The 27,671-nt window shown below is 42.2% G+C and overlaps 1 protein-coding gene across 2 annotated transcripts in view; it reads left to right on the plus strand.

Moving 5' to 3' along the window:
• The window catches only part of LOC138737261 (phosphofurin acidic cluster sorting protein 2), a 284,998-nt gene that overhangs the window by 131,379 nt on the left and 125,948 nt on the right, over positions 1 to 27,671 (plus strand). For both annotated transcript variants that reach the window (XM_069888004.1, XM_069888003.1), the window contains exon 2: positions 19,940 to 20,027. In XM_069888004.1, the coding sequence (XP_069744105.1) occupies positions 19,940 to 20,027 (88 nt within the window). The remainder of the gene's footprint in view (positions 1 to 19,939; positions 20,028 to 27,671) is intronic.

Raw genomic sequence — 27,671 nt, forward strand, 5'->3', positions numbered from 1 at the left:
ATTCCAAAGAAATTAGTAAACAACAATGAACAATACATGTAAAGCTCATTAAAAACAGCATTAAAATACAATAAGAACTGAATAAAGCACAATAAATGTAAAGCTCATTGAAAACTGCAATAAAATACAATAAGAACTGAATAAAACACAATAAATGTAAAGCTCATTGAAAACTGCAATAAAATACAATAAGAACTGAATAAAACACAATAAATGTAAAGCTCATTGAAAACTGCAATAAAATACAATAAGAACTGAATAAAACACAATAAATGTAAAGCTCATTGAAAACTGCAATAAAATACAATAAGAACTGAATAAAACACAATAAATGTAAAGCTCATTGAAAACTGCAATAAAATACAATAAGAACTGAATAAAACCACAATAAATGTCAAGCTCATTGAAAACTGCAATAAAATACAACAATAACTGAATAAAACACAATAAATGTAAAGCTCATTGAAAACTGCAATAAAATACAATAAGAACTGAATAAAACCACAATAAATGTCAAGCTCATTGAAAACTGCAATAAAATACAACAATAACTGAATAATCAAAAGACAAGTAAAATACAACAATAACTGAATAAACCATTAAAGAAACGAAAAAAAATGTTAAATTACGGCACTTTGTAACAATCTGACTTTCCTTTGTGTTAGTGTAAAAATTGTAAAATGAAACACAAACCATATTTGCATGGGTTTTGAATATGTTAGACCTTATTAAAATGCAGTTGGAGCTGCTTGTCTGTATGGGGCACAACCCTCCAATTTGTTAGAGTGAGTACATAACAGACATTGCAGCACAAGAGCCCCTGCAAGAGAACTTGAAACATATTCAACCTTTAGTTCTGCCTTAAGTAAAATGCCTTGTGCCACAGCTCACAGGAGCTGGCCTTATTTAAAACAGTCTGTAAAACAGGCACCAAAAAAAGTTAAAAGATGTTCTTATGAAGATTGCACACACAATAATTTAAGTACAGGCTAGTTTCTATTATATTCCACTTAAAAGTTCTGCTGCATGAATCCTGGAGCTTGTGGAGTCATTATTGAATCAAGAAATATTGGTACCATGCCAATCTCATTCTAACATGCCAATTTCTCCAGTCCTTAAGTCAAGATGTACTGAATAGCATCTGGTACAAGATCTGTGAGTTCTTAATGATATTATTATTCTTATGCACCCAATTGTTCTGAACTATGCCACCAATTTAAATCATATTCCACCTATTGCAGTACTCACACACCACCATAGACCAGTTCGCAGGTTTATTTCTCCATTAAGCTGAATCCAGTCGCGCAGGGTTTACCTCCGTGATTATTTACAATGTAACTTCCGCACTACCGGATTTAAATATAAACCTGATGAATGGGGAAAGTTATCATGAATTAAATTACAGCGGCAATACAGAGAAATTGTGCTGAGGCATTAATTTCACTCCAGAGGAAAATGCACCAGAGAAATGAATGATTAAACTTATAGGAATCCCCATAGGAATCCCCAGAGGTCTCTTTATTCTCCAGAGGTGGGTGATCTTTAAACTCACGGACCTTGACTGCTGAACGTGTAGAAGAAATGTATTAAATGTGTTGATAGGGCTCCATACCTCTAACTGCAAGACAAGAGCCTGAAGCCTCAATTTCAAGTGCCACAGTGCACTTAAAGGGACATGCACACTCCCCCTTCAACTGGCTGATCCAGCCACTTTACACATCAGATCCTTTCTTTATCTCACATACACTTAAAGTTAAGATGTATAGAACTCACCCTATTTGCGCAAACATTTCTCCCTGCAAATGTTATAACATCACAACTCTCAGGTACTCCCTGTGCAAAATCACATTTGAATACAATTTATTTCATAAATTGGAATTAACTGGTAGTTAAATTCGCTAATTCTACAGTATTGAAAAATGATCCTTTATGACATTTAATTTTTAGCATGAATTTTAATCAATATTGGTCAGTGACTGAAGTGGGAAGTCGTGATTTATGAAATTATCTCTGGTCTCTACTCTCCCACTCCCTGCACTTCTCCCAACATTCAGGAGCTGGCACACAGTCCCTGCCTTTTTCATGTTACTCATCTACTATTACTTTAACTGCTTGCATCAAAATGTTAGCCTTTGCTTTCTGCTTATCCTCAGATGTCTGGACAAATGCTTTTTGTGTGATCTGTAGAAGCTGGGTTATTCCCTGCTCATGCCAATTTTCTGTCTTTTGTAATTTTCTCCTAATGTCTGGGGCTGAGTTGGTAACAAAACCTGTTAGTACCAATTGTTCCCCTGCTGGGGATTCTATGTCGAGACCCCCATATTGTATATATATATGGTCCCAAAAATTGGTCTAACTGTTCAGCACATCCCTGGGGATCTTCTATCAGGGAGGTCAGTTCTTTCTTAAAGTTACGCACTTCAGTACTGGTCAGGGGCACATTTACGAAACCGAGACCCTCTCCCATGGGAACTTCCCGCAGTGGTCTCATCCAATTGGTTTCTGGCTTATTAGGTCTGGGTTCCTGCTCCCTGGGAAATGAATCAAAGGGTTCTGCCCTTTCTTCCTGAAGAGTCTCACGCTGTTCTGAATTAAAGTTACCTCTCTCTCCTGCCAACAGAGGTGGTAATCGAGTGCTTTGTGAGCAAGTTATCATACCACTCCTGCTCTCTTCTCTCTTCTCTAGTGGTGGGGGAGGTGGGGAAGGTGCAGAAGGGTAGGTCATAGGAGGGGAAGGAAAGATAGGAGCTGGCATAGGAGGAACATAGGGTGGAGGGAGGGAATGTAACACATCCCAACCCTGTGGTTCAGGGACAAGAGGTTCCTCCTCTCTCTTATTCCTGAATTCTTTCTCATTCAAAACCAGCTGTTCAATGGATCCCTTGAGCCAGCAGGCTGCATATTCCCTGCTCTCAACATTGTCTGGCTGGTTTTGATAGAGCCATAAGTTCAAAGCTTCACACATCCATTCATCCTCGGATCCGAATTTTGGCCAGTACACGGAGCTCCCTTTAACCGGGTATCTCACCCATTCATTACAACAATACCTGACCGTCGTCAGTTTGTCTTTACCGCGGGTCTTTCCTGTGCCCCACTCAGATAACATCATCCCAAGCGGGCTGTACGTAGCTATCTGGTGGTCACGTCCTGTGTCAGGACTCTCATCTCTACTGCCCGCTATTCCCATACTTAGGAACAAGTAAAATACTCTTACCGAGTTCTGGCAGTACTGCTCTAGCGCGCGTCCTTCCGCCGTTTGTTCTCAATGCCTCTTCTCGGATATCACTCGCTTCTTCCACTGACCAGCCACCCGTCGCCCGTGAGTCCAGCTGAATCAGCCGGGGTGCACCTACTCTCGTCGTCGGGGTACTCTGTCAGTGGAGGGAGTGTGATCCCGGACGAGCCCCCATTTGTTAGGAATTAAAGTACCTTTAAAGAAATTGCTCGAGACAAAAATTGAGAACAAAGAACATTTATTACTACAACAATGCAAAGTTGGGTGCTTCCCCTTACCCTGGGAATACACACACATACTGGGGCTCACCCAACTTTTATACAGTCAATTTCAGTATCAGAATGCCCTCCCCCTTACATTCTTCTGCCCCCTGGATGGGTTTGGCATAGGTAATTCTTCCTGCCTACGTGCAGTTTCAGTACACTTGGAGGACCAGGGGGTATCCTGTGGGTGCCCCATCATGTCATTGTCCTTATTCACACCTTCCTGATTCTCTGGGCTACAGTCTCTTGATATGCAAAGTTGACTCATTCTATCTAGGGTTGGCTAATTTCATATGTATAAATCTGTGTATGGTTAGCTAATTAGAAATGTATGACTTGGTACTTCTGTCCAGGGCTAGGAGACCCTTATCTGATACAGACTACCTCAACTTCCTACATTCTATTGTACCTTACCATTCCTTATCTTAGTCCTATGGTCTTGTCACAAAGACTAGAAGATTCTTATGTTAATCGTGCTGACTCTGCTTTCCTGCATCCTAAGCCCCAAGCTTATCCTGTTTGAACTGGTTACAGCCATTTTACTGATGAACTTTAGTTTCTTCCATGTTCATAATTTTAGGTCAATTTTCCCATCTCTCACACTGTGATCAGGGGAACTTTCCCTGGCATGTCCGGGACAATGTTTATTGTTCAGTCGAGGATGTCATCTAGCCTTCATCACAGGGCTATTTGTGGGGAGCCACAAATGTAATACTTTAAAAGCGTTGGATGGTCATAGAGTCACACAGCATGGGGACAGGCTCTAAGGCCAACCAAACTAGTCCCACTTGCCTTTGTTCACCTGCTCCCATTCACTTGCCTGTTTAAAATAGTGTGAGGGTCTCCACCACAACAGTTTCCTGTGGCAGCTCAATCCATATAGGCACTATCCGCTGTGTCAAAAAGATATTGCCCCTCGGGTCTAATTTTAAATCCTTCCACCCTCACCTTAAACCTAGCAAGGGAAAATGGCTGTGTCTATTTACCTTATTTAACTCCACCCTGGACACCTTTGCTTCAGGGAGAAAGGTCCCAGCCTCTCCTTGTAACTTGAGCCTTCTCATTTTACACACATCAGACATGGTCGAAGGAAGGTTGTGATTGGCAGCTGAATATTCCAGGATTTCACTGCTTTAGACGTGACAGAATTGGTGGGGTACGAGGGGGAGGTGTGGCGTTGCTTCTCAGGGAAGATACTACAGAGGTGCTGAGGCAAGATAGACTGGAGGACTCATCGCGAGAGGCTCTGTGGGTTGAACTAAATAATATGAAAGCTGAGGCTACAAATATAGGAGTATATTGTAGGCTGCCAAAAGAGGATAGGGAACTGGAAGAGCAAATGTGCAGGGGAATAGCTGAGATGTGTAGTAGAAATAGGGTTGTGATAGTTGGGGATTTCAATTTTTCTAACATTGATTGGGAAACACAATCAGTGAGAGGGCAGGATGGCTTAGTCTTTGTACAATGTGTTCAGGATTGCTTTTTACAGCAGTATGTTGAGGTGCCTACTAGAGGGGAGGCAGTGTTAGATCTATTGTTAGGGCACGGAATAGGGCAGGTGACCGAAGTGTGCGTTGGTGAGAACTTTGGATCCAGTGATCCCGGGTCCATTAGCTTCAACTTAAATATGGAAAAGGATAGGTCAGGTCCGAGGTTAAAGGTCTTTGAGTGGGGGAGGCCAGATTTGAAGAAATGAGAAAATTGTATGGGCTGATCTTTTTTCTGGAAAGGACGTAGAGGAGATTTGGAGGGTATTTATAGAAGAGATATTGAGAGTACAGGATCTTTACGTGCCAGTCAGATCAAAAGGCAAGGCCAAAGGTTCAAGGGAACCGTGGTTTTCTGGAAAAATAAGGAAGTTGGTTCGGGATAAGAGGGGGACATTTACTAAATTTAAGAAGCAAAAAATGGATAAGATGTATGAGTATTACATAGATTGCAGAAAAAAACCTGAAGGAGGAAATTAGAAAGGCCAAAAGAAGGTATGAGGTGTCAATAGCTGATAAGACAAAAGTGAATCCAAAGGGTTTTTACAGATATGTGAATGGAAAAGGAGGGTTAAGGATAGAACAGGACCGCTGGAAAATGGGAGCGGTGAACTATGGGAGGAACCGTATCAGATGGGAGAGATGTTAAACGATTTTTTCTCATCTGTGTTCATGAAGGAAAAGGACATTGGACTATGAGATAAATGAGTCAAATGGCTTAGTTATGGAAAAGATAGGGATTAGTAAACAGAGGGTTTTGGAGCTTCTGGGGTCAGTAAAAGTGGATAAGTCTCCCGGTTCTGATGGGAGTTTCCCCGGGACGTTAAGGGTGGTCAGGGAGCAAATAGTGGAGGCATTGTCAGTGATTTTTCAACGATCACTGAGGAGGATGTGGTGCCACGGGATTGGAGAGTTGCCAATGTAGTTCCGTTGTTTAAAAAAGGCATGAGGTGTCGGCCAAATAAGCTTGTAAGCTTGACTTCGGTGGTGGGGAAAGTTATGGAGGGTATTCTTAGAGATGGTGTGTATGAATATCTAGATAAGCAGGGATTGATCAGGAGAACCCAGCATGGGTTTGTGAAGGGGAAGTCATGTTTGGCGAACCTTGTTGAGTTTTTTGAAGAAGAAACAAGAAAGGTGGATGAAGGTAGGGCAGTTGATGTAGTCTATCTGGATTTTAGCAAATCTTTTGATAAGGTTCCACATGAAAGGTTAGTTAGGAAGGTTCAGTCACGAGGGATTAATAGAGAAATGGTAAGATGAGTACAGAGGTGGCTGAAGGATAGATAGGAGTCATGGTAGACAACTGTCTGTCAGGATGGAAGCCTGTGATGAGCGGAGTACCTCACGGATCGGTGCTAGGTCCCCTGTTGTTCAATATTTATATTAATGATTTGGATGATGGGGTGATTAACTGGGTAAGTAAATACACAGATGATATGAAAATAGGGGGAGTGGTGGATAGTGAGGAAGGTTTTCAGGGATGACAGAGGGATTTGGTTTGTCTGGAGAGTTGGGCTGAAAGATGGCAGATGGAATTTAATGTAGAGAAGTGTGAGGTGCTTCATTTCAGTAAAAATAATGAAAATAGGACATATGTAGTGAAGGGGAGGACATTGGGGAATGCACAAGAACAAAGAGATCTTGGAGTTATGGTGCAACATTCCTTTTAAATTTTTTTTATTTTTCACACTATAAACCATATTGATCAAGATACATACATTTTCCTTCTTAAATATATAGTGTCATTTTCTTCCCCCCTCCCTCCTCCCCTCCCTCCCTCCCTACCTCCCCTCCCATTTATTTAAAGTTCAGAATATAAGATACATTAAACCAGTCAAACAATGTTGTCACTCATTAAAATAAACAAGAAATTCCACTGAGTCAGTTCTTTTCATTCCCTTCTCCTTCTATCATTTTAGGTGGTAGATGTCCCCGGTAGGTTTTCTCTATTCTTTGGAGCGTAGAAGGTTGAGAGGGGATTTGATAGAAGTATTTAAGATTATGAAAGGGATAGACAGAATGGATGTGGATAGACTATTTCCGTTAAGAGGAGGAAAGTTTAAAACAAGAGGACATGAGTTAAGAATTAAGGGGCAGAGGTTTAGAGGTAACATGAGGGGGAACTTCTTTACTCAGAGAGTGGTAGCTGTGTGGAATGATCTTCTGGGAGAAATAGTGGCGGCGGAGTCAATTGTATTATTTAAGAAAAGGTTGGACAGGTATATTGATGAGAAGAAGATGGAGGGTTATGGGCATTGTGCAGGGAGGTGGGACTAGAGAGGACATGAGTTAAGAATTAAGGGGCAGAGGTTTAGAGGTAACATGAGGGGGAACTTCTTTACTCAGAGAGTGGTAGCTGTGTGGAATGATCTTCTGGGAGAAATAGTGGCGGCGGAGTCAATTGTATTATTTAAGAAAAGGTTGGACAGGTATATTGATGAGAAGAAGATGGAGGGTTATGGGCATTGTGCAGGGAGGTGGGACTAGAAAGGGGTGTTTGGTTCGGTGCGGACTAAAAGGGCCTAATGGCCTGTTTCCGTGCTGTAATTGTTATGTTATGTTTATATGTTATGTTATTATGTTTCATGTATGGCTCCATATTTGTTTGAATATTGTAATGTTATTCCTTAAATTATAGGTTATTTTTTCTAATGGAATACATTTATTCATTTCTATATGCCATTGTTGTATTCTCAAGTTATCTTCTAATTTCCAGGTTGACATAATACATTTTTTTGCTACAGCTAGAGCTATCCTAACAATTCTTTTTTGTGCACCATCCAAATCAAGTCCAAATTCTTTGTTTTTTATGTTACTTAGGAGGAAGATCTCTGGGTTTTTTGGTATATTGCTTTTTGTGATTTTATTTAATATCTGGTTTAGATCTTCCCAAAATGTTTTCACTTTCTCACACGTCCAGATTGCATGAATTGTTGTTCCCCTTTCCTTTTTACAGCGAAAACATCTGTCAGATACTGTTGGGTCCCATTTATTTAACTTTTGAGGTGTAATGTATAGCCTGTGTATCCAGTTATATTGTATCATACGTAACCTCGTATTTATTGTATTTCTCGTAGTTCCTGAGCATAATTTCTCCCATGTTTCATTCTTTATCTTTATGCTTAGATCTTGTTCCCATTTTTGTTTGGTTTTACCATTTGTTTCCTCATTCTCCTTTTCTTGCAGTTTAATATACATATTTGTTAAAAATTTTTTGATTATCATTGTGTCTGTAATCACATATTCAAAATTACTTCCCTCTGATAACCTCAGACTGTTTCCCAATTTGTCCTTCAAGTAGGATTTCAGTTGGTAGTATGCCAACATTGTATCGTGAGTTATATTTATCCTTCATTTGTTCAAAGGATAATAATTTATTTCCCGAAAAACAATTTTCTATTCTTTTGATCCCTTTTTTCTCCCATTCTCTAAAGGAAAGGTTATCTATTGTAAAAGGGATTAACTGATTTTGCGTCAGAATTAGTTTTGGTAGTTGGTAATTTGTTTTATTCCTTTCTACATGAATCTTCTTCCAAATGTTGAGTAGATGATGTAGTACTGGAGAATTCCTACGTTGTACCAATTTTTCATCCCATTTATATAATATATGTTCAAGTATCTTCTTCCCTATTTTATCTAGTTCTAATCTAGTCCAATCTGGCTTTTCCCTTGTTTGATAAAAATCTGATAGGTATCTTAATTGTGCGGCTCGATGATAATTTTTAAAGTTTGGCAGTTGTAAGCCTCCTTGTTTATACCATTCTGTTAATTTATCTAGTGCTATCCTCGGTTTCCCCCCTTTCCATAAAAATTTCCTTATTATTTTCTTTAACTCCTTGAAGAATTTCTCTGTCAGGTGTATTGGCAATGCCTGAAATAGGTATTGTGTCCTTGGAAAAATGTTCATTTTAATACAGTTTATCCTTCCTATTAGTGTTAGTGGTAAGTCTTTCCAATGCTCTAAGTCGTCTTGTAATTTTTTCATTAGTGGATAATAATTGAGTTTATATAGATGGCCGAGGTTTTTATTTATTTGTATACCTAGGTATCGTATTGCTTGCGTTTGCCATCTGAGTGGTGATTCTTTCTTAAATTTTGAGAAATCCGCATTATTCATAGGCATTGCTTCACTTTTATTTACGTTGATCTTGTAACCCGACACTTCTCCATATTCCTTCAATTTCTTATATAATTCTTTTATTGATATTTCTGGTTCTGCTAAGTATACTATAACGTCATCTGCAAATAGACTGATTTTATATTCCTTGACTTTTATTTTAATCCCTTTTATTTTATTTTCTGTTCTTATCACTTCTGCTAGTGGTTCTATGGCTAACGCGAACAATAAGGGAGATAGTGAGCATCCCTGCCTGTTGATCTGCTTAAGTTAAATTGTTTTGATATATATCCATTTACTGTCACTTTCGCCAATGGTCCCTTATATAATGCTTTAATCCAATTAATATATTTCTCTGGTAAACTGAATTTTTGTAGTACTTTGAATAAATAATTCCATTCTACTCTGTCAAAGGCCTTCTCTGCATCTAAAGCAACCGCTACTGTTGGAGCTTTATTTCCTTCTACTGCATGAATTAAGTTAATAAATTTACAGATATTGTCTGTTGTTCGTCTTTTTTTAATAAATCCATTTTGGTCTAGATTTACTATTTTTGGTACATAGTCAGCTAATCTGTTTGCTAATAGTTTAGCTATTATCTTATAATCTGTGTTAAGTAAAGATATTGGTCTATATGACGCTGGTGTGAGTGGATCTTTCCCTGTCTTTGGTATTACTGTAATTATTGCTGTTTTGCATGAATCTGGTAAGCTTTGTGTTTTATCAATCTGGTTGATTACTTCCAGAAGGGGAGGAATTAATAAATCTTTAAATGTTTTATAGAATTCTATTGGGAATCCATCCTCTCCTGGTCTTTTATTATTTGGTAGTTTTTTTTATTATCTCTTGTATTTCTTCTATTTCAAATGGTTCTGTTAATTTATTTTGTTCCTCTGTTTGTAATTTCGGTAGTTCAATTTTAGTTAAAAATTCATCTATTTTGTCTTCTTTCCCTTTATTTTCAGTTTGATATAATTGTTCGTAGAATTCTCTGAAGTTTTCATTAATCTCCGTTGGATTATATGTGATTTGTTTGTCTTTTTTCCTTGATGCCAATACCATTCTCTTAGTTTGTTCTGTCTTAAGCTGCCACGCTAGAATTTTGTGCGTTTTTTCTCCTAGCTCATAATATTTCTGTTTTGTCTTCATTATGTTCTTCTCCACCTTATATGTTTGTAGTGTTTCATATTTTATTTTTTTATCTGCCAATTCTTTTCTTTTAGTTGTGTCTTCCTTCATTGCTAATTCTTTTTCTATATTTACTATTTCCCTTTCCAACTGCTCTGTTTCCTGATTGTAGTCCTTCTTCATCTTAGTTACATAACTTATTATTTGCCCTCTGATGAACGCTTTCATTGCGTCCAATAGTATAAACATCTTTCACTGATTCCGTATTTATTTCAAAGTACATTTTAATTTATCGTTCAATGAATTCTCTAAAATCCTGCCTTTTAAGTAGCATGGAGTTTAATCTCCATCTTATACATTCTTGGTGGGTTGTCCTCTAACTCTATTGTCAACATCAGGGGTGAGTGGTCTGATAATAGTCTAGCTTTATATTCTTTTCCTAACTCTGTCTTGCATGCGAGCTGATAACAGGAATAGGTCTATTCTTGAGTATGTTTTATGTCTACCTGAATAATATGAATATTCCTTTTCCTTTGGGTGTTGTTTCCTCCATATATCCAAAAGTTGCATTTCTTCCATCGATTTAATTATAAATTTGGTTACTTTGTTCTTTCTGTTAATTTTTTTCCCAGTTTTATCAATGTTTGAATCCAAATTAAGGTTGAAATCCCCTCCTATTAGTATGTTCCCTTGCGTGTCTGCTATCTTCAAAAAAATATCTTGCATAAATTTTTGATCTTCTTCGTTAGATGAATATACATTGAGTAAATTCCAAAACTCCGAATATATCTGACATTTTATCATTACATATCTCCCTGCTGGATCTATTATTTCCTCTTCTATTTTGATTGGTACATTTTTACTGATTAATATAGTTACTCCTCTAGCTTCTGAATTATATGACGCTGCTGTTACATGTCCTATCCAATCTCTCTTTAATTTCTTGTGTTCCACTTCAGTTAAGTGTGTTTCTTGTATGAATGCTATATCAATTTTTTCTTTTTTCAGTAAATTTAGCAGTTTCTTCCTTTTGATTTGGTTATGTATTCCATTAATATTTAAAGTCATATAGTTCAACATAGCCATTTCATACTTTGTTTATCTTTCCTTTCCGTTTCCTCATCATCACCTTTCCTTCTTATCCATTTCTGCTTTCTTTTTTTGAACACTTTATAAGACAACATTTCTAAAACATCAAACATTTCCCTTATTCTCCTATCTAAAATTCCTTTAACTCCACTATCCGCTCCCCTTCCTGAGTTGCCCTTTGTCTCTTGTTGGGCAACCACATCTCCCCTCTCCATTTGGATTTGCGAATTCACTCTCAAGCGTCAACTGATTTCGCAGTGACCGTAACTCTTCCCCACCCAGTCCCCCCCAGAAAAGATTTTAATTTTCATATACAACAAAGGTCATTCTCTTAATTCCCCCCATACTTCCTTTCTTCCCTTTCTTTCCCTTCTTAGTTCTTACCTATATTCTATTTTTTATATATTGACATACACACATACATATAGTTTGTGGTCATTTTTGTTCTCGTTACATATCTTCCTCTCTCTGTCTGTTTTGTAGTTGTTCTGCAAATTTTCTTGCTTCCTCTGGATCCAAGAATAGTCTGTTTTGCTGCCCTGGAATAACTATTTTAAGTACCGCTGGATACTTTAGCATAAATTTATATCCTTTTTTCCATAGGATCGTTTTTGCTGTATTAAACTCCTTCCTCTTCTTCAGGAGTTCAAAACTTATATCTGGATAGAAAAAAATTTTTTGACCTTTGTATTCCAGTGGTTTTTTGTCTTCTCTTATTTTCCTCATTGCTTTCTCCAATATATTTTCTCTTGTTGTATATCTTAAGAATTTTACTAGAATGGATCTTGGTTTTTCTTGTGGTTGTGGTTTTGGGGCTAATGTTCTATGTGTCCTTTCTATTTCCATTTCTTCCTGTAGTTCTGGTCTTCCTAGGACCTTGGGGGTCCATTCTTTTATAAATTCTGTCATATTCTTGCCTTCTTCATCTTCCTTAAGGCCCACTATCTTTATATTGTTTCTTCTATTATAATTTTCCATTATATCTATCTTCTGAGCTAACAGCTCCTGTGTTTCTGTAACTTTTTTATTAGATTCTTCTAATTTCTCTTTTAAGTCCCCTACTTCCATTTCTACGGCTGTTTCTCGTTCTTCCACCTTGTCCACTCTTTTTCCTATATCTGACATGATCATCTCTAATCTATTCATTTTTTCTTCTGTACTTTTTATTCTTCTTTTTATTTCACTGAATTCTTGTGATTGCCATTCTTTTAGTGATTCCATATATTCTTTAAAAAAATATATATCCATGTACTTTCCCTTCCCTTCATCTTCCATTTCTCTGTGTTCTTCCTCTTCTTCTGAGTCCACTCCAGGATCTGTTTCCTTTACCTCTGTCTCTTCTGGTTTTTTTGTTGGGTTGTTTGTTTTATTTTGTTGAGTATTTTTGGTCTTTTTATTTTTACTAGAAGTGTCTTGCTGCTGGTCTTCTTCCTCTGGGTTGGTCATCTGTTGTTTCTTTGCTTTCTGTTTACTCTCTTCTTTCTTGTTCTCATTATTTTCTGTACTTTCCTCTTGCTGCTTTGTTGTGGTTGTCAATTTCAGCTGTGGAGATCGCCTCCTCAGCTGGTCGCCCCCCTCCCGTCAGTGTTGTTTTTGTCTTACGCGGTTGCGCACTTTTGTTTGGCTCCGTGAGCCATTTTTGTAGTCCCGAGCTCGGGGCTTCAACTGACCTTAGGGAGCGGGCTTCTCTGTCCACGGTGGGCCTCCTCGTACAGGTAAGGCCTTCACCTTCTTCTTCCGACATCCTTTCTTCTTCTCTTCTTCCCGTTGGTTTTGGCTTTTCTTTCTTCACTGCCATTTTCTCCACACCTTTACTTTCACTTTATTTTGGTTTTTGTGTTTGTGCCTTTGTGTTTTCACTGTCTTTATTTTACTTTTCTGGAGAGGGCTGGAGTTCCCCGACCGGCCACTACTCCATCACGTGACTCCTCCACGTGCAACATTCCTTGAAGGTGGATTCCCATGTTGACAGGATGGTTAAGAAGGCATTTGGTATGCTAGCCTTCGTAAATCATAGCAGAGAGTATAGAAGCTGGGAAGTGATGCTGCGACTGTTTAAGGCGCTAGTGAGGCTAAGTTTGGAGTATTGCGTTCAGCTCTTGTCTCCAAATTATAGGAAGGATCTAGATAAGGTGGAGAGGGTGCAGAGATTTACAAGGATGTTGCCTGGCTTAAAATACCTAGAGTACAGAGAAAGATTGAAGAGGTTAGGAGTTTATTTATTGGAATATAGACGGTTGAGAGGGGATTTGATAGAGGTGTTTAAAATTATGAATGGAATAGATAGACTAGATGCAAGTAGACTCTTCCCCCTGAGAGCAGGGGAGGTTGAAACAAGAGGACACAAGTTGAGGGTAAGGGAGCAAAATTTTAGGAGAAACATTAGAGGATGTTTCTTCACTCAGAGAGAGGTGGCTGAATGGAATAATCTTCCAGAGGAAATAGTTGAGGAAGAGTCAATTCTTTCATTTAAGAGAAGGCTGGATATATACATGGATAAGAGGGGGTTGGAGGGTTATGGGCGGAGAATAGGCAGGGGGATCTAGTGGAGTTGTTTGAGTGAACTGGAGTGGACTTGTAGGGCTGAGATGGCCTGTTTCCATGCCATCAACTGTTATATAGTTATTTAATCTCCTTTTGACCTCTCCCAGTAACTGGGCAACAAAAACTGCACACAGTATTCCAGCAATTTGTATCACTGACAGGCGCTGCGGAAATGCAAGCCTTCCGAGCGCTTTCCAACAATTGCTTCCTTCCAAAGGGGTGCTTTTGAAGAAGTTTTAACCACAGAGGTGCAAATACAGGTCTGAGACTTGTGCTTGCCTTAACCCTGTGGACTCTGGCCATTTTTAACTGTTCACAATATGTACTCCAGACTGGGTCCATGAGTAAAGTACAGTACGAACCAGCTGGTAGTTGGGTATAAAAGTAGTCCCAGAAAATGGGGGCATGGAGTATATGCGCTTTTTAGTAGCTCCTGACTACACGGAGTCCAAAGGGTTAATGATGTGTGTGTGCTGGGCACCCGCTTTCCAACTGGTGGACAACACCATGCAGGATGAATGTATTATGTAGAGCAGCAGCGAGCAGTGCAGGAACAAGCCCTTCCTGCTTATGGCAACCAATTATTACCCTGCCAACACCCATAGAACAGCGCAGAACAGGAACAGGTCTGTTCACCCACCACATCTATGCTGAACAGGAGGATACATTAAATTAACATAATAGACTTTATGAGGAAAACACAAAAATGAGTGAGGGGGTGGCAGATGAAACTTAACACAAGAACATGTTGCATTCAGATGAGAAGTACAGGGGGAAAGTGTCAGCAAAGGTTCAGAAAGCAACCCCAAGAAATAACAAGGCGCTGTGTGTTCATAAATTTGGGCAGAGAGGACAACAGTGAACTTCAGGTATCTTGCTTACAGGAACAATGGGGTATTGTGTCCAATTCCAGGCATCACATTCCAGGACATAGGGAACCTTGGCTTTCAAGAGATATTAGTGATGTGATGAAGAAGAGAGAGAGGTGTATAACTGATACAGGCAACAAGGAGTAAATGAGGGGCTAGAAGAGGGTTAGGGTTAGAACAGGGGCGTCAAACTCAAATTCACAGAGGGCCAAAATTAAAAACTTGGACTAAGTCGTGGGCCAAACTAAATATTGATTGAAAATTTTCAACAACATCTGCATGTTTTCTCTTCTTTCAACAGATGTAATGTTAAACTTTTTCTTATTAAAATAAATGTTTAATAATAGTTTTGGTTAAACTCTTTCCAGAAGAAGCATTAACAAATGAGAAATAAAATATTCAATAAATAATATTTCCCTCTAGCCTTTAAGCTCCTTTTAAATGTATTTTTTTTCACAAGCCAACAAGTCAGAAAAATAACAACTTGCTTCAATGACAAACAGGTTTGTCTTTTAAAATGATGAACATATAGTTTGCCTCCCACCTGTCTTGAAAGGTCCTGTTTTCTGTCTATCGTTTGGCCATTTTTCGTAAGGGGTTTATTACATGTGAGTTAGGCGACAGGTGGCAGATGCTAATAAAAGTAAAGAGAGGAGGTGGGGGCGATTAGCGGGCTGACGGGCCGGCACCAACACGTTTGCAAAGCATTCTGGGATTTGTAGTATTAGCTGTGCGTGCGCTATACTGGCGCGGCGGCCAGCGGGCCAGCTCTAATACATATTTGATATGATCTTGCGGGCCAAATATAATTACATCACGGGCCAAATTTGGCCCACGGGCCTGAGTTTGACATGTGTGGTCTAGAAAATGTAAGAGAATAATAAAGAAGGAAATCAGAAAGGCAAAAAGAGGTTGCTTTGGCAGATAATGTGAAGGTAAACCCGAAGGGTTTCTATAGGTATGTTACGAGTAAAAAGACAGTAGGGGACAAAATTGGTCCCCTAGAGGACAAGGGTGTGGAGCCTCACAAAATGGGGGAGATCTGAAAGTTGTTTTTGCATCAGTATTTACTTAGGAAACTGACAGAGTGCATATAGATGGAAGGGAAACAAGTAGAAGGGTCAGGAAACCTATGGAGATTAAGGAGGAGGAGGAGGAGGAGGAGGAGGTGATTGGTGCCTTACAGTGAAAAAGGTAGATAAATCCCCTGGGCCAGATATGATATTCCCTTGGACCTTTGTGGTGATACACCACTAGCCTACTGCAGAGGGCGATCTCTGTACCTGTAGGAAGATCACCAGAGGACAGACCACTCCTGGCCAGTTGTCAATCAACTGCCCAGGATATAATTCTGAGTCGGCCCCTCCCGAGCCAGTCACTCGGGAGCCACCGGTACAGCTACTACCACTGTAGTGGAGACTTTTAACTGAATAAAGCCTGTTGTACAGTCTTTCTTGAGTTTTGTGCCTGCTTCCTGTTGCAGCCGTGCATCACCACCTTGCGGGAGACAAGTGTTGAAATTGCAGGGTCCCTGACAGATATATTCAAAATGTCCTTAGCCACGGGTGAGGTGCCGGAGGATTGGAGGGGAGCTCATGTTATCCCGTTGTTTAAAAAAGGCTCCAAAGTAAAGCAGGTAACTTTAGGCCAGAGTTCCAGAGCAAATTCAGATGGTATTTATTAGGCTGAAGTCCATTCAAACTGTCCTTGATTCTGGGAGTATGTCATCACATGCTCAGGAATCTTCTTCATGACAGGAGAGCGATGCTCTTCCAAGGCAGTGGCAGTTATAGAAGAAGTCATGGAGGGGAGGGGTGGTGTGTAAGGGAGGGGAGGGGAGGGGTGGTGTGTAAGGGAGGGGAGGGGAGGGGTGGGGTGTAAGGGAGGGGAGGAGAATGCAAGGGAGGAAGTGTAAGGGAGGGGAGGGGAGGGGGTGTGTGATGGAGGGGAGGGGAGGGGGTGTGTGATGGAGGGGAAGGGGGTGCGTGACAGAGGGGAAGGGGATGTAACGGGAGGGGGGTGTGAAGGAGGGGAGTTAGTGATGGAGGGGAGGTGGTGTGCATGATGAGAAGGGGGTGCGTGATAGTGGGGAGGGGGGTGTGACAAAGGGGAGGGGAGTGAGTGACGGGGGATGTAACAGAGGGGAGTGGGGTGTGACGGAGGGGGATTGTGATAGAGGGAATGGGAGATGTAATGGTTGAGTCATGCTCATAATCCTCTGTTCCTGACGGGGTGGTTTCAATGGTGTTTCTGTCGAAGTTGTTAAGTGATGCGAAAGTTGTTTTTGCATCACTGTTTGCAGATCCCTGAATGGACTTCAGCCTAATAAACACCATCTGAATTTGTCTCTAAGGAAGTAGAGACGCTGGTACACCGTCTTGGCCATTGGTGGACCAGGAGTTGTTTACACCCAGGAGCTACAAGCTGTTGACTGTCGCTCTGTTGAGGTGGAGCAGGTAGTGATCTCTACCACTCCTCCGGAAGCCTACGACAGGAAGGATATTGATGCAGGGATCAATTTTGAGATGGCAGTGGAGGCCGAAATGATACAAGAATTGACTCAGCAGATGGCCTGGTGCCTCCTCCACTGTTTGGTGAGATTGTGGCTCAGCGTTGACCTTGATGCTGCTTTCCGGCAGTTCCCCATATTCTACGATTCCTTTAATATCTCAGAATCTGCCAGGGAGCCTTGGAAGCAGACCCAAAAGGGAACTTGACAACCATCTGAACAGAAAGAAGTTGTAGAACGTCGGGGAGAAGGGAGTGGTGTGGGACCAGCTGGACTCCTCACCGAGGACTGGAGAACGCTGTTTCATCAGGTTGTACTTGTGCAATCAGATGACAATGAACTTGACTTGACCTAGAGGAACCACACATGTGATGGGCTGCATGGCGTCCACAATCCTGTGGCACTTCTGTGATTTCAGTCCTTCCTGAGATCCCCCTGCTCTATAAGCCTGGTCTGGCAGGAAGCATGTTGCTGAGGTGTGCACCCCTGCCAAGGGAGGAACAACTATGAGGCTTCATGTTGGCCCTTTGGCACAAGGGGCAGGAGTTGAGGGTTCAGCTGAGCGCACTGTTATGGGTGAGCGTAGGACTGTGTCCCACCACTCTTCATACCCTTTTCATTCAGTGTCATTTGGAGAGCAGCCAGTGATGCAATAAAAACACAGATGCTGGAGGAACTCAGCAGGTCTCGCAGTGTCCATAGGAAGTAAAGATGTATATCTGATTTTCCAGGCCTCATGCCTTAGAACAGAGAACAGCACAGTACAGCCCCTCAATGTATTCCTTAAAAAAAACATACCAACTCCTCCCTACCCCATAACCCTCTATTTTCCTTCCATCCATGTTCCTGTCGAAGAGTCTTTAAAATGCCCCCAATGTTCCAACCTCCACCACCACCCCTGGTGAGGCATTCCAGGCCCCCACAACTCTCTGTGGAAAAAACATCTCCCAGAATTCTTCTTCCCTTCATTTTCTAGAACAGCAATCCTGGAGGGCGTTACTCAGTGGCAAAAGTTATAATTCTTGTGGGGGGGGGGGGATCTGGTCAGGTCTTCACCGTTATAATTCTCGGGGGAGGGGGGAATGATCTGGTCAGGTTAGGACTGTTATAATTCTTTTGGGGGGGAGGGTTCTGGTCAGGCCTGCACCGTTATAATTCTTGGGGGGGGAGGGGAGGGTCTGGTCAGATCAGATCTGCACCATTATAACTCTCAAGGTGGGTTATCTGGTCAGGTCTGCACCGTTATAATTCTCGGGGATGGGGAAGGTCTGTTCAGATCTGCACCATTATAATTCTTGGGGGGAGGGGGGGTATCTGGTCAGGTCTGCGCTGTTATAATTCCTGGGGGGGGTGGGGGTCTGGTCAGGTCTGCACCATTATAATTTCTGGCAGGGGGGGTTTCTGGTCAGTTCTGCAATGTTATAATTCCCGGGGGGGGGGGGGGGGTGGGGGGATCTGGTCAGGTCTGCACCCACTGAGGATCAGTGCAGTGCCGTTTATGCCATTCCCCTGCCTGGAATGTGATCTTGCATCACTGGCTTCTGCTCACATCTTAAAGAAGGATCCGGATCATTTTGTACAGACAAACCAGGAGGCTGAGTACAGGGTTAATGATTGGTTACTGAAGGGTTTGGATGAACAGAGGGAGTTTGGGGCGCTGAGGTAGCAGCGAGCAAGCACAAAACTCAAAGACTACGACAGGCTTTATTCAGGTAAAAGTGTGAACACCAGTTCGTGCTTTGGTGGCTCCCGTGTGACTGACTCAGGAGGGGCCCGCTCAGGTCTGTATTCGGGTTGGCTGATTGACGGACGGCCGGCCAGGTGGAATCAGCACTTAGGTGGTCTTCCTGCAGGTACGGAGATCGCCCCCTGCAGTCGGCTGGTGGTCATATCACCGCATGAACAAATCCATACATCCCTCAAGGACACTGCACAGGGTGATAGGATAGTTAAGAAGGTCTATGGGATGCTGGGATTCATTAATAGTGGGATTGAGTTCAGGAGTAGAGAGGTCTTGGTACAAGTCTACAAATCTCTGGTGAGACACCACTTAGAGAATTGTGTTCAGTTCTGGTCACCTCATTACAGGAAGGATGTGGAAGGTGTGGAGAGGGGGCAGAGGGGATTTCCCAGGATGTTGCCTGAATTGGGAAACAGGTCTTATGAGGCCAGGTGAGCAGAGCTGGGACTTTTCTCTCTGGAGCATAGAAGGACGAGAGGAGACTTGATCGAGGTCGACAAGATTCTGAGAGAGATAGACAGGGTGGACGACCAGTGCCTGTTTCCCAGGGCAGGATCAGCAAACACCAGAGGATGTGTGTACAAAGTGAAGGGAGGGAAATTTAGGGGAAACGTCGGGGGGAAGTTCTTTACACAGAGAGTTGTGGGGCCCAGGAACATTGGGGGCATTTTAGAGAGGCACATGGATGGAAGGGAAAAGAGAGGGTTATGGGGTTGGGAGGGGTTAGTACTTTTTAAAGGTTTACACAGGTTGGCACAACATTGTGGGCCGAAGGGCCTGTCCTGTGCTGGAATGTTCTATGTTCTTTAGTACTGAGTCATGGGCCTAATGAGAACCTTCTTGGTTCTCTGGAACGTGACTTCAGATCACACCTGAAGTGTTGTGGGGCTGCCTGTGAGGGAAGCAGCTAAAGGAAAGCCCTTTTAAAATCTGTCCCTCTCCATCTCTCTGCAGGTTGTGCAGCCTCACCTTGAAGAAGCTCACTGCTCTGAAGGAACTCGACAAGGACCTAAACTCGGTGGTTATTGGTGTCAGAATGCAGGTAGGCTTCTCATCACCTCCGCCTGAAGGAGGCACCACTTTCTGGTTCAGGTTGGATGGGCGGAAGAATAACTAGCAGGCAGCAAATTGTCCCTCCGTTCCTCAAGGGATCGGCTGGCCAATTATGAGGCTGAAAAGGGAGGGTGGGGGTCCAAGTACTTCAGGGTAGAGACGTTGATTAATGAAGAGGGATGTAAATCAGTGCAACTTCTTCTGATGTAGCATCCAGAGAATCATTGTTTTAGGATCCAGGTTTAGTTAAAATGGACAGTTAACAAAAGTCGTGTGCTTGATGGTAGAGGAAACAAATCATTCATTTTTATCGTGAGAACACAAGAGTCAGCAGGTCAAACAGTGTCCTTTATGAAGCAAAGATAAAGATACAGAACCAACGTTTTGGGCTTGAGGCCTTCACCAAAGTGTTCAAGTTTATTGTCATCTGATCATACAAATGCTACCTGACCAAACCGTTATCTCCGGTCCTCGAGGCAAAACACACAGACACACAACCAGATATAACACATGTACAGATGACCAATACACATGCAGGACAAATATTTTATCTACGCAAATAATTAAAATGAGGGTCCCGGACGGTCAGTGTGAGCACTTCCTTGGGTCATTCACCATTCTCCCTGCCCGAGGGAAGAAGTTGTTCCTCAGCCTGGTGGCGCTGGCTCTGATCCTCCTGGATCTCTTCCCCAACAAGAGCAGCTGAAAGATGCTGTGTGTGGGGTGGAAGGGGTCCTCAATGATTTTCTGCGCCCTCTTCAGACAATGATCCTGGTAGATCACGTCGATTGGGGAGGAGGGAGACTCCAGCGATCCTCTCGGCCACTCTTACGTCCCTATGGATTGACCCCATTTCTCTGTAGTGACCATCCCCACACTGTGATGCAGCTGGACAGGATGCTCTCGATCGAGGCTCCTGTAGAAGGTTGACGTGATGGTGGCCTTGCCCACTTCACTCTTCTCAGGAAGGGCAGTCACTGTTTCACCTTCCTGACATGTGAGGAGATGTTGTGTCCACGATAGGTCACTAGTTAAGTGAACTCCAAGGAGCTTGGAGCCCCTGCCTACCTACATTTTGCTCCTTCCTTGATGAAAATTGATGAAGGCTCATGCCCGAATCATCAGTTATGTATCTGTATCTTTGGTCTGTAACGTCCACTGTTTGAGTGTCTCCAGCATTGTTTTTTAGTTCAACCACGGTGTCTGCAGACTTGCGTATTTCACTTTTTTCTTGAGATTTTATACCTTGTATTTTACATCATCCCTGAACAAAGGTTCTCCAGGCCTTTTGTGACAAGAAGAAACAACAAATGAAAAGTAGATTACTTGAGTAGTGAAACTATTCCAACCGATACATGGAACATAATGAGCCTTTCAGCACACAATGTAGTTGAGGGCAAATCTGGAGAATTGTGTGCAGTTCTGGTCACCGAACTACAGGACAGAAATCAATAAGATAGAAAGGGGCAGAGAAGATTGACTAGGATGTTGCCCGGACTTCAGGGACTGAGTTACAGGGAAAGGTTCAACAGGGTTGGACTTTATTCCCTGGGGTGTAGAAGAATGAGGGGAGATTTGATCAAGGAATTTAAAATGATGAGGGGGACAGACAATGTAGGTTGGCTTTTTCTACTGAGGGTGGGTGAGATACCAGAGGATTGGGGTGAAAGGGGAAAAGTTTAGGGGGAACATGAGGGGGACCTTCCTTACACAGAGAGTGGTAGGGGTGTGGAACAAGCTGCCAGCTGAAGTGGTAAATGCAGGGTTAATTTTGACATTTAAGAAGAATTTGGATGGGTCCATGGATGGGAGGGATATGGACTGGGGGCAGAATAGTAGTTGGGCACAGATGAGAAGGGCTGAAGGGTCTGCTTCTGTGCTGTAGTGTTCTATGGTTTTTTTTGACAGTAAAAGACTTCTCAATCTTTTAAAATTTACTGAGCTTACTGTGCATGTGCGCCTCTCCAAACCTTCCAGTTCCTTCTTGTAATGAGGTGACCAGAACTGAACACAATATTCCAAGTGTGGTCTAACCAGAGTTGTATACAGCTGCAACATCACCTCACCACTCTTAAGCACAGTCTCCGACTAATGAAGGCCAGCATGCCATACACCTTAACGCCCAAACATCTTGTGGCAACCTTGAAGGATCTATGGACCTGGACCCCAAGATCATTCCTTTCCTTAATACAGGTCATCTTATCTCCAAAAATTCATCTGTAGACTCCATTTTTCTTTCACGTTGTTCATTTTTAAACATAATTTCAAACATTACATGCTGTTTTTATGTAAAGATTTTGTTTATATTTTTATCAAGTTAATTTTATTTAACTTTAAAACTACTAATTTTGAAAAATGAAGCATGCTGTATTTGCCAGTGAAAATTTATCTGTTCACCTCTTCTTTATTCCTCCTTAAATTTGAATTTTAAAGTTACTACCCAATAATCCCGAAAATCCGGACCAACCCAATCCCCGAGCAGTCCAGACTTTAGGACTTTTAACGTACGAGCCTCCACCACCACTCCTGGCAACACATTCTAGGCACCCGCCACTCTGTGTATAAAAAAAACTACTTAACTCTGACATCTCTCCTAAACTTTCCTTTACTCACCTTGAACAGGTGTCCTCTGGTATTGGCCATTCCCACCCTGGGAAAAAGTACTGGCTGTCCACTCTATCAATGCCTCTCATATTCATATGCACTTCTCAGTCACCTCTCATCATTCGTTGTTCCAAAGAGAAAATCCCTAGCTCGCTCAACCTTTCTTCATAAGACCTGTTCTCATACCCAGGCCAATCTGATCTAGCACCTTTCCAAACCTTCCAGTTCCTTCTTGTAATGAGGTGACCAGAACTGAACACAATATTCCAAGTGTGGTCTAACCAGAGTTGTATACATCTGCAACATCACCTCACCACTCTTAAGCACAGTCTCCGACTAATGAAGGCCATACACCTTAACGCCCAAATATCTTGTGGCAACCTTGAAGGATCTATGGACCTGGACCCCAAGATCTCTCCCTTCCTTCATACTGTAAAGATTCCTGCTATTAACCACATATTCCACCTTCAAGTTCAACCTTCCATAGTTCATCATTTCACACTTATCCAGATCAAACTTCATCTGCTACTTCTCCACCTAACTCTGCATCGTGTCTATATGCCACTGTATAAGATCTTAAGACGTAGGAGCAGAACTAGGCCATTCAATCCATTGGGTTTTCCCCACCATTTAATCATGAGCTGATCCATTACCCCACTCAGTCCCACTGCCTGGCCGTCTCCTCATAACTTTTGATGAGCTGGCTAATCAAGAACCTATCAACCTCTGCCATAAACACACCCAATGATGTGGCCTCCACAACCACCAGTGGCAACAAATTCCATTGTCTCACTACCCTCTGGCTGAAGAAATTGCTTCACATCTCTGTTCTAAGCAGATGCCCTTCAGTCCTGAAGCTATGCCCTCTTGGGAAACAACCTTTCTACATCTACTCTACCCCTGCCTTTCAATATTTGAAAAGTTTCAATGAGAACCCCCTCATTCTCTTAAATTCCAATGAGAACAGGTCAAGAGCTGTCAACGCTCTTCATGTGATAACCCTTTTATTCCTGGAATCCTTGTGAACCTCTTCTGAACCCTCTCTAATCTCAGCGCATCCTTTCTTAAATGAGGAGCTCAAAACTGCTCACTATATCCAAACAAAGTCTCACCAGGACCTCAACGTCATATTCTAATCCTCTTGAAATGAACGCCAGCTTCGCAATTGCCTTCTTCGCCACCTGCTCAACCTGCAAGTTTACCTTCAGGCCGTCCTGCACGAGGACTCCCAGGTCCCTTTGCATCTGGGCATTTTCATTTTTCTCCCCTTTTAGAAATAGACTGTAACCTACAACAACCTTCTACCCTGCCTAAAACTTGCCCAACCTTTGTGTCATCTGCAAATAAACTGACCCCTCCAACTAGTTCATTGATGGAAATGTTGTCTCATCAACTGAATGTCAGAGAAATGAAAAGAATCAAGGAACAGGGTGGGGCTGGTATAAAGTTGGGTAGTTGCCTAGTCAAGGAGTTGTACAGTGCAGAATCGGGCCCTTCGGCTCATCATACCCATGCTGCCCTTTTTGCCCAACGACACTAATCCCAGTAAAATACAACTGCAGATGCTGGAAACAAAATTCAGGAAGTCCTCAGCAGGCCAGGCCAGACCCATGTGACCCTTCGCCAGAACTGGGAAGGAGGGTGATGGAGAAGTTGTCTCTGACATTGTAAAAGCAGGGTAAAATCTGGTCTATGAGTAAATCAGCGCACCTCAAGGCCGTGTGCTCAGCCCGCCGCTGTTCACGCTCTTGGCCCACGACGGCATCGCCAGATCTAACTCCAACAATGTCATAGTTTCCCGATGACACAACCATCACCAACAACGGTGAGTCGCATTAAAGGGAAGAGACGGAAAATCTCATGAAATGGTGCAGGAGGAACAACTTGGGTCTCAACATGGACAAGGTGAAGGAGATGATCGTGGACTTCAGGGGGACCAGGAACGACCACCCTCCACTACACAGCAACAACTCTAGTGGAGAGAATGGAGACACCAGGTTCCTTGGAGTTCACTGAACTTGTGACCTGTTGTAGACACTCATCATCCCCTCACTTCTCAGGAAGGTGAATCAGTGACTGCCCTTCCTGAGAAGAGTGAAGTGGGCAAGGCCACCGGCCACCATCACGTCAACCTTCTACAGGAGCCTCTATCGAGAGTGTCCTGGCCGGTTGCATCAGTGTGGGGATGGTAGCTGCAGAGAAATGGATCGGGGGTCAATCCACAGGGACATAATAGTGACCGAGAGGATCAGTGGAGTCTCCCCCCACCATCGACGTGATCTACCGGGATCGGTGTCTGAAGAGGGTGGGCAAAATCATGGAGGACCCCTTCCATCCCGCACACAGCATCTTCCAGCTGCTCCCATCAGGGAAGAGATCCAGGAGGATCAGAGCCAGCGCCATCAGGCTGAGGAGCAGCTTCTTCCCACGGGCAGGGAGAATGGTGAACAACCAAAGGAACTGCTCACACTGACCCTCCGAGACCCTCATTCATGAAACAATGTTTATGTATTTGTTTGTATAGATGAAATATTTGTCCTGCATATGTATTGTTTGTCCGTATGTGTGATATGTCTGTGTATCAGCGTGTTTTAAACCGAGGACTGGAGGATGCTGTTTCATTGCTGTACAATCAGATGACAATAAATGACTTGAAATGGGAACAGTTAGATGAAGTTCAAAATGAAATGTTTCCCTTTGTGATGGTATGAACTGGGAAAGTGGGCCAAGGAATGGCCGACAAGTGCAAACTGTTGCATTTTGGTAAGTTAAACCAGGGCAGGATATTAGACAGTAAATGTCGTGGCTACGGGGAGTATTGTTGAAGAAAGGGATCTTGGGGCACAGGTACATAATGAAGCACATCTTGTTGTAAAGAGATTTTCTGGCCCATTGGCCTTACATAAATCAAAGTACAGTAAAATACCTGGTATCCAACACCCATGAGGATCGCAGATCCCACATATGCAAATTTTCTGATTGCCTGAGATGCACTCTTGCAAAGCCCAACTAATACCAGTGTTAAGAATAAACAGTGTAAAATGTAAAGTAATCCGAAAACAATCAGTATTGAAGTCCTTAATTATGTAAAGTTGGCTTTAATCAGGTAATCCCTGTAATTTACAAGATGTAAATTTAAATGCAAAGCCCATTTGTTGTAACACTACACTGACCATGCCCTGTCCTCATGAACCCACCTTCCCCCAAGTTTACAGATAAAGCCTTACTAATATACTTAACAATATACAAATAAAAAGCACTTCCGAGACAGGCATAGGGAGATACTTTGGGAGAGTTGCCCCAGTGGTGAGTGTGTCGGCTGGCTCTTCATCCTGGGCGCCGCCATTTTATTCAAACCATCTTGATTCAAACGTTATTCCAACAATTGCTGCAGGCGGGGGGCAAGACCGGGGCTGCTCCATTGGCTGAATGTTTTCTCCCATCTTCACCGAGGGGTTGTGTGTTGTTTCGGAGAACACTGAGATTTACCATTTTAAACTTCTATTTCACCTTTAATTTGCATTTTTATTTATTTTTTGTCTATTGTAAATCTTATTTATTTATTTCCTTTTTTTTTGCTGGTTATTTGAATTCCAGATACTGGGGGTTTTACTACATTGAGTTCAAGAGTTGGGATGTTGGGATAAAGTTGTCTAAGAGATTGGTGAGGCCCAATGGGGAGGATTGTGTGCAGTTTTGGTCACCAATCTACAGGAAAGATCTCAATGAGATAGAAAGAGGCAGAGAAGATTGACTGGGATGTTGGCCGGACTTCAGGGATTGAGATACAGGGGAAGGTTGAACAGGTGAGGGCTTTATTCCCTGGAGTGTAGAAAAAGAGAAAGGTCTAGCCTTAGAGCCTCATAGTTTGTCCTTTCCCAATTAAATTTTTTCCTGCCCTCTCTGACTTTATCCTTTTCCATGACAAAAGACCAGGGAGAGTGGTGGTCACTGCCCCCACCTCCCACAAATGTTCACCCACTGAGAGATGGAGCTGCAACATTGCCTTGCAGTTCTGGAACTCAATCCCCCAACTACTGGCGCCACACACCTTCTTACCAACCTGCACAGCAACCTTGAGGGATCTCTGGACTTAGACCCCAACATCCCTTTGTGCTAAGAATCCTGCCCAGTAACCACGCACTCGCCTTCAAGTTTGACCTTCCTTTTCTTTTTTAATATTTGAATTAATTTGATATCATAGTACATAGATAAAGGAATGATGCTTAAAACTAATACAAATGGTAATAGAGCAGACAAGCGCGATATGTCAGAGAAAAAAACTTTCTGATGCAGCAGAAAAAACAATATAATTAACAAATCTAAACCCCAAACCATCCGCAAGTTGCCTGGGAATATCGACAAAAAACTGCCAGTAGAAATGAAAAGAAACACATAAATCACAAGAATCTCAAAGAACCTGATTACGATTCCCATTAGAGACTGGAAAATAATTCCAAAAAGAACCCCAAAGATTGGGAAAGTTTAAATTTGAGCCACTGATGGAAGTAATTATTTTCTCCAAGGTTAAATGTGACAGCTTATCATGTACCCATTGATGATGAGTGGACAGGACAGCGTCTGTCCATCGGATCAAAATAACTCATCTTACAACGAGAGGCAAAGGCTAAAACATGATATTTAAATGAAGACAATTTCACTGCCCTCTGTTCAACCGCCCCAAACAAGGCCACCAACGGGGCTGGTGCTAGGTTAACATTAATAATTATTGATAAAGTATGAAAGTCCTCTTCCCAATACTTGGCAAGGGTCGAACAAGACCAAAACATGAATTAATGATCCGTCCTCATTCAGCTGTCACGTAAAGAGATAATATTAGGGTAAATACAAGCTAATTTAACAGACATATAAGCTCGAATTGTAACAGTGAGTGACGGGCACAAAGAGAAGATGTATAAACCAATTTAAAAACAGAGTTCCGAGAATCATCAGAAATAGAAATGTGGAGGCCCTGCTCCCAGGCCTTTTTAATTTTATCCACTGAAGCTTGCCTTGATTGCAGCAGAAC

This window comes from Narcine bancroftii, chromosome 6, assembly GCF_036971445.1.
Source record: "Narcine bancroftii isolate sNarBan1 chromosome 6, sNarBan1.hap1, whole genome shotgun sequence".
Classification (NCBI taxonomy): domain Eukaryota; kingdom Metazoa; phylum Chordata; class Chondrichthyes; order Torpediniformes; family Narcinidae; genus Narcine; species Narcine bancroftii.